Genomic DNA, 13633 nt, shown 5'->3' with positions numbered 1-13633 from the left:
GCGGAGGGCCCAGAGCCTCCGAGGAGTTTGCTCAGGTCTGTCCCCAGGCCCCCAGAGCCTGCTGAGAAAAGCCTCCACCACCCGTCTTTCCTGCCGGCAGATGCCAAAACTCGAGATCACGTGGGGCCCACCGCCTCTCCTCTCAGGGCTCTGCCCAGCCCATGGGACGGTGGTGGCCACTTGACGGGCCATGCCTGGCAGCTGTCCGCCTCTGCCCGGCTGCCTCCCCACCTCCTGAGGGCAGCACCGGTCGCTCCAGCCGCTGCAGCCACCAGGAGATGCTCCCTGCACCTCCCAGGCGGCTCCCATCCTCCCAAGAACAGCCTTCTTCTGTGGACGGCCTTGTCCTCACCCCAGGTCTCTTACCGCCCGTGCCACGCTGACCGGGGCAGAGCCCTGTCCTCCGGCCTCCCTGAGGCTGGATCGCAGGTCGCCCCGAGAAGTGGACATTTGCCTTCCATGCAGGGCCACCGCTTCCCGCTCCGGTTCTCACGGCTGGGAGACAGCGGCCTCACGCACATCAGTCAGGAGATGAGCTCAGAGAGGGAGGGTGACTAGTTGAAGGCCACACAGCGGGCAGGTCTGAGCCCCACAGTGTCTGCGCACCGGCCCCGCCTGTGTTTGGAAGCTCCCTGTGTTGACGTATTTCAAACTTACAGAAACACAGTGCACAGTGCTGTCTGGCACCCCGAGCCACACTCCCCATCGTTCACACTGTGCCACTTCGGGTTTTGGATTTGTGCCGTATTCTTTTCCAAACAATTTGATTGTCACTTGCCCTTAATTTTGCCCCTAAAACGTCCAGTGTGTACCTTGCGGCCACAGCACAGCGAGGGGAGTCGATTAGCATGGGCGGGCCCCTTGCTGGGCGCCCCCAGTTGACCTCTGCAGTAGCCTGTCCCCCCCCCCCCCCCCCCCGCCCCCCCCCCCCCCCACCGTCCCTGCCACACACTCGCTGTGCCGCTCCCCGGGGCCCTGTAGCCTCTGGTGCCCCCAGCCTGCCTGCCTTTCACCACAGTTATTCCGTAGGATGTCCTTCTGTGGGGCTCATCTGATTCTGACCAGAAGATTCAGCCCCTGTGCTCTTGGCAGGAAGACCCTGGACACGCGACTGTGTCCTTCCCAGGGTGTCACCTTGGGAGGCATGTGGCGTCCGTCCATCCTGGTGACGTCTACTTGGTCTCCAGGGGTTCTCCTCCGCAAAGCCACTTACTCTTTAATAAGTAATTTGTGCCGAGATGTTTGCGACCACGTTGAGTGTCCACCCTCCTCACCCTCCGGCTCGCCGGCTGCGCCATTGGTCGTTGCTGGACGCACACGGGGACTTTCCGGCTTCCTCCTGCTGTGGGGTTTCGTGGGGCCTCTCCTTGGCTCCAGCCTTGGGCTGGGGGGAGTTCCAGAGTAATTGAACTTTTGTGGGTGCCCCCAGAGAGCCTGGGCACAGGACTTTGGAGCCAAGATCTGTTTGCCCGAGGGGGAAACCCCAGACCATTCTTGGAGAGCAGAGCTTCGGGTTCAGCATAGAGAGCAGTGGGAATCCTGGAGGGGAAGACAAAGACAGCCCAGACCACTCCCCACCTGGACAGGAGCCGTGTGTGGAGGCCTGCGGGGGGGCCTGGGGGGTTTCTTCACTAGATACTTCCTGAGTCTCCCGAGAGAGGGGGGTGCCGGGAATCACCCTTAACCACCTAACGCGTGGTACCTCAGCAAGGCTGAGCCAGGACTTGGAAGCAGAGGACTGCTCTGCACTGCTTCGTTGGCCTGAGGCCCTGCTCGGCAGCAGGGATGCCTTCCTGTCCCCTCCTCAGTCTGGAGAGCTGGCACTTAGCCCCAGGACGTCTTTGCAGAAGGGCACACATCTGCGTGGGAGACAGCGCCTCTGTCCACAAGGCCTCCCGGACACCAGGGAGTTCGCCCGCCACCCCGTCCCCCCATCCCGCCCTTGTCTGGGCCCTACTGCCCCAGACCCTGGGGGTTCCTATGGTGCCTTTTTGGTCTGAGGCAGGGAGGTAAGAGTTCAGAGGGGCTGGGAGCAGTGCAGGAACCCAGCGGAGGGCCCGAAGCCCCTGAGGAGAGTTCGCCCAAGCCTGCCCCCAAGGATCACACCCCCGGACGGGCCTCCAACCTACAAAGCAGGGACGCTTGCACCTGCTCCACAGGCTGTGCTGGGAGAGGCCCGGTTGAAAAGCCTGCATACGGAGCCCGATTCCTCGGTTTGTCCTGGGTGATGGGGAGCAGGCGGTGGAGCTAAAGCCACCGGAGCCTCTTCGGGGGAAGTCCTAGAGGGATGAAGGATGCTTCTGATTTAAAATCTCTGAAAAAATTTTAAAAATAAATAAACAAATAGAATCTCTGGGGAGGGGATGATAGTGGGTGGTCACCCACTGCCCCTTTCAGGCAGCCTCAGAAACCAAGAAGGAAAGTGGCAACCCCACAGTGCTTCTAGTCCCGGAACGAGGGTCTTGGTACTTCCGAGCAGGGAGCAGGCGGCGCCAGGGCAGAGCCGCCACTGACTGCTGCGGGAGAGGCCGGTCCCGTCACCCCCAAGCACCCTCCCCGCCCTGCCAGCTCGAGGTTCAGGGGTGGGCAGACACCTGCCAGCTCCCTTGTGCTGCGCCAGCCAACACTCAGTCCCTGGCCCCTCTGGGGACTCGGTCCCCTACCTCCCAACAAGACCCTGCCCCTGGCTGTTTCTGTAGCATTGTGTGATGCCGCCGGTGGCTGTGCCCTTCCTGTAAATGTGGAGGCTGTATCTGCTGCCACCCAGCATCCAGGGAAGGGCCATTCCGCAGGAGGAGGGCGTGGCCTGAGCAAGTGCACGAGCAGGATCGTCAGGGCTCCTTTGCAGGTTACAAACGAGCCAGGTGGCCCTGCCCATCCCTAGTCAGTCTCTGCCCTCAAGTGTCCCGGCTCTGTGCGTCCCCAGAGGACCAGGAGCACCAGAGGAGAGTCTCTGAAGGCAGGTGAGGAAGGCCCAGGTGCTACTCATCCAGCAGAGGAACCAGCTCCTCAGGAAGCCCCCCAGGCACCACACCAAAATGCTCAGAGGCCTGCCCGTGGCACACTTCCCGGGAAAGGCTGCTGCAGCTTGGGGACAGGGTCACTGGTGTGGTGCCATTCATGCTGGGGTCGGCTGCCTGACAACCACCTGCTACTGGAGGGATGGCCTAGGTTCGGTGACCTCATGGGAAGAAAGTTCTTGCAACCAGCTCCTTACTTCCTGGGTGGACATGCCAGCTGGGCTGTCCTCGGCGCAGCACACCGGGGGATGGCCCTTGTGGGGACATGCCTGTTCCCTCTGCACAGATGTGCTTTCCAGGGAGCCCTACCTCTCTGTGGCCTCTCCGCTGCACGTAGCACTCAGTGCCTGCTCTGGTAAGGGCTGTGCTTGGCTCAGCTTTGGCAACTAATTCTTTTATTATTATTAACAGTTTTACTGAGGCATATTTTACATATTCTACAATTCACCCCTTCGGTGAGCACAATTCAATGATTTTTATTCAAGGTGAAAAAAGTGCTTTTATCATTAAATTTTTAAATGCTTATTTATTTTTGAGAGAAACAGAACGAGCGGGGGAGGGGCAGAGAGAGAGAGAGGGAGGCACAGCATCCGAAGCAGGCTCCAGGCTTTGCGCTGTCAGCCGGGAGCCTGACGAGGGGCTCGTACTCACCAACTGTGAGATCATGACCTGAGCCAAAGTGGGAGGCTTAACAGACTGAGCCACCCAGGTGCCCCAGGGCTACTCATTATTAAGCATCATGTGTAAATAATGTTCTCATAAAAATGTTATCAATGAAGAGAAAGACACTTTTTTTTAAAGTTTATTTATTTTCAGAGAGAGAGAGAGAGTGAGAGCAAGCACGTGCAGGGCGGAAAGGGAGATGGGAGTCCCCAGGAGGCTCCGCACCATCAGGACAGAGCCCATCGCGGGACCGAAATCACAAACCTTGAGATCATGACCTGAGCGGAAACCAAGAGTTGGAGCTACCCAAGTGCCCAGAGAAAGTCACTCTTGATCCGCAATCCCAGAGGAAAGGATCCTGTCATACTTCCCAGACCACTTCCTATGGACGTATTATGCTTTCATAGACCTAAACCTGGAATCAAATGTGTTGTTAGCTTTTTAAGAGCATAAATTGAAATTACACTGGATAGACCATGCTGTCATTTGCGTTCTTCTCATCTCGTCTCACGACAGTGTTGTTTGCACCTCATCTCGTTCACTGTAGAACTGCATGAACGGGGTTGATTCAACAGCTCCCAAACAGCGGTCCTAGATGTTTCTGGACCTTCAACATGACTACAACGTTGCAGTGAAGTTCGTTGACCTCGTTTCTGAGGACTTCTCCAGGCTAAATTACGAGCCTGTCCGACCCCCTCAAGAGAGCTGTTTCCCACGTCCTGGCCCACAAGCGCTGTTGCCAATCTGATGGCTGGAAGGGGAATTATTTTGCTTTAATTTCCATTTTGCAGAGTGAAAATGCGTCTTCACACGTGTTCAGAGGTTCTGCATACTTCTTTGCCCATTACGAAAAATAACCCTTTCTTCTTGTAAACAACCGCGGGCTGACTTCCTCCTGGAGGCCCTCCAGTCCTGCCCCGGACCGCCACGCCCCTCTCCTCCTGGGACCCCCACCCTGCCTGACTCGCTACGACCTGGTGGGCGGCGCGGCTCCTGCCTCGAGACCCTGGGGGCAGGGCCCGTGCTGCCGTCCTCCCAGGCGCCGAGGTTCGAGAACGTTGGGCCTTCGCAGTCGTGCACCGCGACCTAAGGACCACCGGGCCAAGCCGCGGCGCCCCTTACCCTCGCCAGTTCGCCGGAGGGCTCTGAGCGCCTCCGGCGACCCCACCCCCACAGGCGAGGAAGTCCCGCCTCCCAGGCCTCCCCTGAGCGCCGATTGGCCGGACTCGTCCCGCCACGCCCGGGCCCCGCCCCAACGCGGGGAGGGCGGCTCCCGAGAGCACAGTTCCAGGGGGGCTCTCTGCCCTCGCTGAAGTCTCTGCGGGAGTAGCGATCGCAACTTGTTAGAGGCTTAAGTCCTCCGGGACCCAGCCGCGTCACCTGACCCCCGGGGACGGCCACCATCCTGCTCCCGCTTGTGGGAAGGGGGCGTATGCAAACAATCTGGAGTCCCAAGCTCCTGATTGGTGAGCATGTAGGGAAGGGAGGAAAGCACGGGGTGAGCGGGGCGGGCTTAGAGGGGCCGTGATCGACGTGTGGGCGGACCAGTGGCTCTGGGAGGATAGGCAGCGGTGGCCAATGGCAACGGGGAGAGGGCGGGCGAGGGCCGAGGTGTTGCGAGGGCAGAGAACGGGATTGCTGCTGACTCGGAGGTGCTCTGCGGGAAGCGGCCGGGGTCGGTAGAGGTGCTGACGGACGTGCCGGCAAACCAGAGGTTCCGGGAAATACGGAGGTGAGTAGCCAACGGCGACGGCGACCAGGCAAGACGGTCAGCATCTTCGCAACGCTGCGTGGGGAACGGTGGGGGCGGACAGTCGTGACGGACGTGCGTTTGGGCCAATGGCGATGAGAAAATGCCGGCGGGCGGCCAATAAGGATGGCGTGGAGGTGGGGCGACAGGAGGCTTCTTGGTGCTGTGTGGGAAACGGTAGGGGGGGGGGGCCGGCGACCGTGACGGACTTGCGCAGGGGCCAATGGGCCTGGGCGGGCGGGCGGGGCGACAGCCAATGGCGGCGCTCGGTCCGGGGGCGGGGCGGCGAGGCAGCTAGTCTCCGTGCGGGAAGCGGCGGGGCGGCGGCAGCGTTGAGGTGAGGCGGGCGGTCGTGGCGTCGGCTGCGGCGGCGGTGGTGCAGGTGCAGGCGGTGGGGGCGGAGGAGCGGGCCGGCCCCACTCACCCGCGCTCCGGCCCGCAGGTCGTTCCGAGGCCTCCTCCCCGCCGTGCTCCCACGGCCGGCGCCGTGGGCATGCGGGCGCGGCCCGCGCGCGCGTGAGAGGATGGGGACGCAGGGCAGCCCGGTCAAGAGCTACGACTACCTGCTCAAGTTCCTGCTGGTGGGCGACAGCGACGTGGGCAAGGGCGAGATCCTGGAGAGCCTGCAGGACGGCGCGGCCGAGTCTCCGTACGCCTATAGCAACGGTAAGGCCGCGCTCCGGGCCCGCCCGGCCAGCCCGGCCGGCAGTCGCGGGGGCCTGCCTTCTCGCGTCCACGGCGCCCGGACCGACCCCGCGCCGGCGGGGAACGGGCCTGCGTCCCCGTCTCCTCTTTCTTCCCCGGAGGAGGCCCCCGGCGGCGCCGCGGCAGCCGGAGCCGGAGCTCTCGGCGGCTTGGCACTTTGCTCATCGGCCTGAGGCCTTCGTGGGGGCTGCGCGCTAGACGGGCGGCCGCGACTTGGCGGCGAGCGGCCTGGTGGCTGCGGGCCCCCGCGGGGCCGGCAGTGCCCTGAGAGGGGCTGTGAAAGTGGGGGCCAGGATGTAGGTGCGGGGGCTTCTGTGCGGCGCACAGCCCGTGAGCAGGTGTGCCAGGGGTGGCCGGGCCGCTCCCGTGACCCCGCGGCTGCGCCCCGGGGAACCGGCGCCGGTGCTGGAAGGACATGCCCCGCTCTCAACGCTAGTGGCTGCGCGGCTCAAATACGCAGCACATACGCGTCCCCTGCGAAGGCAGTTAACACGGCCAAGTGCAGCGGTGGGGCCGGTGCCCCCTCTGTGCTGGGGCCCGTCCCAAGCCACGTGGACTTGGGGTCCCTTTAGAGGAACCAGGAGAGCCGCTTGGGAACGTCAGCACCCAGGTTTTGCAAGGACCTCTGTGCTCCCGCAAGTAGTTTTATCTAATTTTACCTCTTCAGGTCTTTGTTCTCCACGCCCTTTGTTGCTTTGTTTCTTGGACTCTGGTCGGTCCTGTCAGACTGCTCTGAGCGTTTGCTGTTTGCTAAATTGCTCGCCTACAGGCGGCTGGCGGCGTGGACGCTGTTTTTCCCAACCTTTCGTTTTAGGACTTGTCAAGGTTGTTGGATCACCTGGACCGGCTGCACGCCCTTCCTGCTGGGACGGCCTCGGTGGTAGGCAGCCGCCGCCTCGCCTCCCGGAGCATGTGTTCTCAGCCCCTCTCAGAGGAGGTCCCTCGAAGGGCAAGAAGGGAGCAGCCCTGGGTGTGTTGTGGGTGAGGGAGGGGCCCCACTGGGGCCTTGGCGTGCCCCGTCGTGGGCTCCCGCCACCTCCACGGTCGCTTCGCGGTGCCGGTCAGAGGTGTCCTTCCTGACAGTGAGCGGTTGGCTGCCTTTCCAGGGGGAGCCGCGCTCCCCGGAGGCCGGTGGTGCGCGTTTACAAGAGCGCGAGGGGCCCTGGCTTCATCGGGGGCAGCAGTGTTTTCCTGGAACCTGGGTCTGTGCCTTCGAGGCCTAGCTCAGCCTGCCGGCAGCTACTCCAGTCGGGTGCAGTGAGCACTCAGGGCACACAGAGCCACTAGTCGGAGAGAGGGGTCCCACCTCCTGTCCCCTCTGTCGGGTGGCGGCGGTGGCTGCCCTAGATCCTGTGGCACGTTGACTGAAGTAGGGCCAGTATTGAGTAGAGCACGGCGACCTGCCTGAGGCCAGGGAGCTGGGCCGGGGGGAGGGCCGTCTTCCAGAAGTGGTGAGGAAAGCCCACCCTTGGAAAGGCCGCATGTGCAGTTAGGGCCAGGGCACACTCACAGTTCCCATCGAGTAGAAAATAGGAAGCGCCAGCCTCTGCGTAGCATCCGTAGCATCCTCAGGGTTAAGACGTGTGCAACAGGGGAGCGGGTGTTTGTGGTCAGGGCACCAGCTCACGGACCCTGGGGGCCAGTGCTCTTTCGCAGAGTGAAGTTGGTGGTTCCGAGAGCGCCTCTTTCTTCTCTGAAGGCTTCTTAAGGGAGACTCTTGAGGGTTTGGGGAGCTCTGGAGCAGCCGGTTCTCGGGTTTCCGTGAGAACGTAAATGCGCTTTTTGGAAGAGTTAATAACATTCAGGAATTTTTTTTTTTAGCGTTTATTTTTGAGGGAGAGAATGAGCGGGGTGGAGGGGCGGAACGGACAGGATCCGAAGCGGGCTCGGTGCTGACAACAGAGAGCCTGATGTGGGGCTTGAATTCACGAACTTCGAGATCCTGACCTGAGCCGAAGCCGGACGAAGCTTAACCGACCGAGCCACCCAGGCTCCCCAGGAATTGTTGCATTTTTGATTCTCTTGCAAGGGATATACGTGCATTTCTTTTTCCCATTCACCGTTGAAAGCCTTCAGCGTCTCTCCCGGTTTCTTTGTGTTCTGCCTGAACGTGCATGGTTCCTGTGACCGGGAGCGGATACCCCACGGCAGGGAAATCCCCACTTCGTGGAGGACGGGTGATCAAAGTCCCTTCCTTGGGCCGACCTGATTCCTCACCTGCATCGAAGCCTCACCCAGCTTGTTCTTGAGGCAGGCGTGTGAGCGCACATCGTTCTTCTCGGCTTTGCAGACACGGGAGTCATCCAGGTGGCCTTCCTCGTGCCGGCACCCAAAGCGGGGACAGCTGTGTGCGACACTGTGCCTGTGCCCCAGGGAGCCCGCAGGAGGCTCTTGCTCTCTGGCCGGGCCGGTGTGCTCTGTCTGTGCGGGTCTGCGTGGTCTGGAACCGTTCCCTGCAGGAGGTCTCTGTCTCCCCTAAATACGCAGCAGTGGCTGTAGAGGAGGCGGGCGCCGTCTTTGGGGGAGGCGTGCTCTGCACAGAGGTCCAGCCGGGCTACCTGCCGGGACATTATGCTCCAGTACCAATGTGTCAACGGGTCTTGGTTGTGAGAGCTGGCTGGAAGGAGGTGCGGGTGTTTCATGAGCAACTTCTACTCCCGAGTGCACCCCGGCTCTGAGTCTGCCCTGGGGGTGTGTGCTGGCCGCCCCCGGAGCCCAGGGACGCCCTTGCTGTGGGTGCACGGGCCCGCTGCCACCTTTCTGAGGGCAGCGAACGTCTTGGCGCCCACAGGTCTTCACAGTGAGGCTCGAGGGCCGACGAGCAAGTGCACTGTGGTCGATAGGCCCACGTTCTGAAAGACTCACTAGCGGACACGAATCCATCCCGGCCTGTCTGCTTCTCCCGCGGTCAGTGTCGCTGGGAGCTGCTGAGTGTACTTTGAGCCTCGGGCGTGGCTGGCGGGTTAGTAGGAGGAGCGAGGCGTTTGTGACGGGTGTGGACAAAGCCAGGCAAGCGTGATGTCTGCGTGAGCTTCTGGGGCCTGCTGGTTGTTGATGTCTGTGGGAGCGAACAGTGCGTGCCCTGTCCGTGGGGGGAGCAGTCCAGAGCGTCGGCCACAGCCCCTGTCAGCCACCCACTGGCTAGGCTGGAGCTCACCGTTCCCCCAGCTCCATGGTGCTTCCTTGGACGGTTCTGAACATCTCTTCCCACCTGGCTGGAAGTTGGTGTGTGTCCTCAGCGCCAACCCAGGGGGAAGGCTGTGCTGTTTTCCTGAGTCAGGACGGGTCCCGGACGGTATGCCTGTGGTGCATCATCCGCTGCTTTGTCCCCAGTGTTGGTGTGAGATGTGTACCCAGGAGGCATCAACTGCTGCGTGTCCTGAATGAACAAGCGGCCCGTGTGCAGCGTGTCTGTGTTGACAGAAACTTGCTGTTGTCGCTGGGTCACCGCACAACCCCTCGTAGTCTCTTTTCTTTCTCTGTGTGTGGTTGGTGCTTGTGTCTGGGTTCTGTCCGCTTTCTGGGTGATTTACTAGGCTTTACCTTTCTTCTGTCAGATGCCAGGTTCCAAGAGGGGCGTCGGCCCTGAGTGTGAGGTGTGCCCGGCATGGTCACAGTGCTGGGCTCCCCCTTGGCTGTCTATCATCTCGTCCCCTCCGCCACCCTGTGATGGAAGCACCACCATCGTCCCGTTTTGCAGATGAGGAGCTAAAACTCAGACGAGCCGAGACTCTGCAGCTGTCACAGGCAGCACGGGGCCTGGCACCCGTTGTCTCCCTAGGCGCTGGCTGCCCGACCCCCTTCTCCTGGGCCCTGAGCAGCTGGTTGCTGAGTTCCTGGGTGACACTTCTCTCCAGGCTTTGTCGGCCGGAGTGTGGCCGCTGGGCACCTGGTGCTGATGGGTGTGGGTGCCCTCTTCTCACCACGTGCCCTCCCTGGTCCTGGAGCTGCCTCCCCCGCTGCTCTGGGACCTGAGCCCAGTCATTGAGGCCTATTTGTTCTGCCTTCACTGCATTGCTCCTGCCCTGCCTGCCTCTCTCCTAGCTGTGACCAGCAGAGCAGAGCCCCAGCAGCTCCCAGGGTCAGTGGCTAACCAGGGCAACAAACCACCAGTTTCCAGTGTATGCGACTTATCTGTGCGGGGCTGGGTTTCTTACCTGTCCCTTTGCCAGAGGCGCTCACCTACGCTGTGTGTGATGTAGAGATCAGCCTACCCCAGCCGGACAGGGTGGCAGGCTGAGAGGGGCAGCGTTCTGTTTCTGCTTCCGGACAAGCTGACTAGGCTGATTTGTAATTTGAACTGGCATGGCCTTGCCTAAATTTTCTTAAAGTGGGTAGGTAGAATATTTTACTTTTTTTTTAAATTGTTTATTTTTTGAGAGAGAGAGAGACAGAGAGTGAGCAGGGGAGGGGCAGAGAGAGAGAGAGAGACACAGAGTCAGAAGCAGGCTCCAGGCTCTGAGCTGTCAGCACAGAGCCTGTTGTGGGGCTTGAACCCACGAACTGTGAGATCGTGACCTGAGCCACAGTTGGGACACTCAACCGACTGAGCCACCCAGGCACCCCATAGAATATTTTAAATTTTCAGGTTTTTTTCCCCCCAACCTGCGGCAGTTTCCATAAGCTCGAGCGGATAACAGAACAGGTGTCTCAGTGACCTTGCCCTGTCGTGTTGGGTACATGTAATGTCATTGTCCCCGCCAACAAGCGTGTGGCTTGGATGATGAACTAAACCGAAGTGTGTTTCAGGAAGGAGACCGCAACAGGGAGCAAAGGACGCAGGCAGGAGGGGTCTTTCAGCCACGTCACTTCCTTTTGTAACTGGTAAGGTGCGCATGTGCTGGTCCCTGAAAAGTTGACCACATACCTAGTCTGGGGCCCGTGGCCAGTGAGGAGGAGAAGGGAGAGGCTGGAGTTGCAGCCAGGCCCCCGGCAGTGGGCAGCACCTAGTGTGGGTGTTGGTGGGTCCTGGGGCCACATGGGTCAGGGCGTCGCCGTCAGGCATTTGGAGAAAACGGAGTAAGGTCTCAGTGTCCAGCACCCTGGCTTGGAACAAGGTGGCCCATGAGGCTGGGTTTACTGCCCTGGGCATTCAGGAGAAGGAGGCTGGGACTGTGGGTGCAGATGTCAGAGACCCGGAAGGGGGCCGACTGCGCCAAGGCTGGGTGTATTGGGGCGCCCTTAGGGTGGGAAAGTGGGCCCCTTAAGTCTTTTGGGAGTGAGAGTAAATACAAGTGAACAAAATGAACTTGCCCTTTGAGCCAGGGGACACCCGAGGCTTGCTTGTTGTGACTGTGCTCACGTGGACCTGGTAGTGAAGGAGAAGTAGTGAAGTGGCCACAGCGCGCAGTTGTCTCCTGCCAAGACTGGAGCCTTGGGTAGCTCGTCGACTGTGGATGTGTGTCCTTCGGAGGGTAGAGGGGGGCCAGGGGAACAGAGGTGACCGGGTAAGCCTGGCACTGACGGATGTGGTGGGGACCCCAGGACACGAGCGGGACGGTGGGGTACCACCAGACAAGCTTTGGCCCTTCATGGTGCTAGGCGTTTATGTCCAGAGGGGTACGGCCCTTTGGCTGGAATGCGTGAGGGGGAGGCGATTTGGGAAGTGATTTGTGCAGGGTGAGTGGCCGGTGCTCAGAAAGACAGGGCTTCGGGATCGCGAGGAGGGAGGGAAGGTCAGGAGTGGTCTAACCAGGAAGGAATGCAGAGGGCCTGGTGTCAGGAGGCCAGCCCCCTGGAAGAGAACGTACCGGCATCTCTCAGCAAGAACAGAGAACGGAAGAAGGCCCGAGTGCTGGCAACAGGCAGACACTTTGCGGATCTTGGAAAGTGTCAGAGTACAGTCAGGAGCTGGGTCATTGCCAACCTGGATCTTCCTGGGCAGCAGTGCCCATCACCCAGGCCGAGCTCGGGTGAGCCCCTAGTTATCAGGTCTGTGCAACACCTCGCTCGGGGGACGGCTAGTGGGTTCGGTGACAGTATCCGGACTTGAAAGCACTGCGTACGGCCTTGAGCAACTGAAGGAACAGGGTGGTTTAGTCCTTCCTGGGTCTGACGTCGGCAGTCTTCAGAGTGCCGGAAGATGTCAGGAGCGGAGTCTGATTTCCTTATAGATGCAGTTTGGACAGGGACCAGCTATGTCCCTGAGCACAGATTTCAGCCGAGGTATGGCACGTGGCTTCACATCACCGTGCGGAGGCTGCCGCACTCGTGTCTGACGTGGCTCTCCCGCGGGAGCCAGAGGTCCTGGGTGCGCGTGCACACTTACAGCTCTCGTGGTCACTGGGGCTGGCAGTGAGCAGGTTCCTGGATAAGTGAGAACAACTTGGTGGTAGTATCATCAGTAGGAGGATCTCCCTCATTTTAAGTCGCTTGGCCAGGGCCACACAGAGTCCTCAGAGGTGGGATTCTGACGAAAAATAATGCATGGAAAGAAGTTTAACTTTATTTTTTTTAATTTTTTTCTTTATTTTATATTTGAGAGAGAGAGAGAGACAGCGAGACAAAGCCCGCGTGGGTTAGGAGTAGAGGGAGAGGGAGACACAGAATCAGAAGCAGGCTCCAGGCTCTGAGCTGTCAGCACAGAGCCCATGGTGGGGCTTGAGCTCACGAACTGTGAGATCATGACTTGAGCCGAAGTCAGACACTTAACCAACGGAGCCACCCAGGCGCCCTAAGATGTTTAACTTTAACATTAAGTAAGTATATTGCAAAGTAATTGTGTAAGTATATTACAGAGAAAATCTGGTGACACTCAACATTAAAAATGTGCCGGGGTGTGTATTTTGTGCTATAAGGGAGTCAGCAACATGTGTTATCCGGAGCCTTAAAGAGCCTTCCCTTTTGACCTAAGTAATTAGGAATCTTTCCTGAGGGATAATAGGGGACACAACTGAAGAAAATCAAGGCTTTTTTTTTTCTGTTTGTTTTTTTTTTTTCTAACGGTCCAGCAGTAGATATGTGGTATATTCATAGAGTGAGATATTACATAGCCTTTAAAAACGCTGGTTTGGGGGCACCTGGGTGGCTCACTTGGTTAAGTGTCTGACTTTGGCTCAGGTCATGATTTCATGGTTTGTGAGTTCAAGCCCTGCATCAGGCTTTCTCGTGTCAGCACAGAGCCCACTTTGGATCTTCTCTCTTTCTCTCTTGCTCCCCTCCCCAAATAAATAAACATGGAAAAAAAAAAAATATATATATATATATATTTATTTTTAAAAAAAGAAAGAGAGGGGCGCCTGGGTGGCTCAGTCGGTTAAGCATCCGACTTTGGCTCAGATCATGATCTCACGGTCCGTGAGTTCGAGCCCTGCATCGGGCTCTGTGCTGACAGCTCAGAGCCTGGAGCCTGTTTCAAATTCTGTGTCTCCCTCTCTCTCTGCTCCTCCCCTGTTCATGTTCTGTCTCTCTCTGTCTCAAAAATAAATAAACATCAAAAAAAAAAAATTGAAAGAAAGAGAAAGAAAGAAAGAAAGAAAGAGAGAGAGAGAGAGAA

At 59.2% G+C, this 13633-nt stretch overlaps 1 protein-coding gene across 3 annotated transcripts in view; it reads left to right on the top strand.

Annotated features, from left to right (window-relative positions):
* Positions 1-4897: 4897 nt before the first annotated feature.
* The window catches only part of RAB40C (RAB40C, member RAS oncogene family), a 29502-nt gene continuing 20766 nt past the window's right edge, over positions 4898-13633 (top strand). Inside the window, exons 1-2 of one of the 3 annotated variants that reach the window (XM_040459553.1) lie at positions 4898-5149; positions 5876-6099. In XM_040459553.1, the coding sequence (XP_040315487.1) occupies positions 5958-6099 (142 nt within the window). In that variant the 5' untranslated portion in view covers positions 4898-5149; positions 5876-5957. Of the gene's footprint in view, positions 5150-5309; positions 5416-5705; positions 5771-5875; positions 6100-13633 lie in introns of those variants that run through there. The other 2 variants (XM_040459552.1, XM_040459556.1) reach the window with 2 other exon arrangements.

The sequence above is a fragment of the Herpailurus yagouaroundi genome, unplaced genomic scaffold (assembly GCF_014898765.1).
Source record: "Herpailurus yagouaroundi ecotype Mexico unplaced genomic scaffold, PumYag 222, whole genome shotgun sequence".
NCBI lineage: Eukaryota > Metazoa > Chordata > Mammalia > Carnivora > Felidae > Herpailurus > Herpailurus yagouaroundi.
Note: the sequence above shows the minus strand (reverse complement) of the source record. Positions and strands in the feature narration are given on the sequence as shown.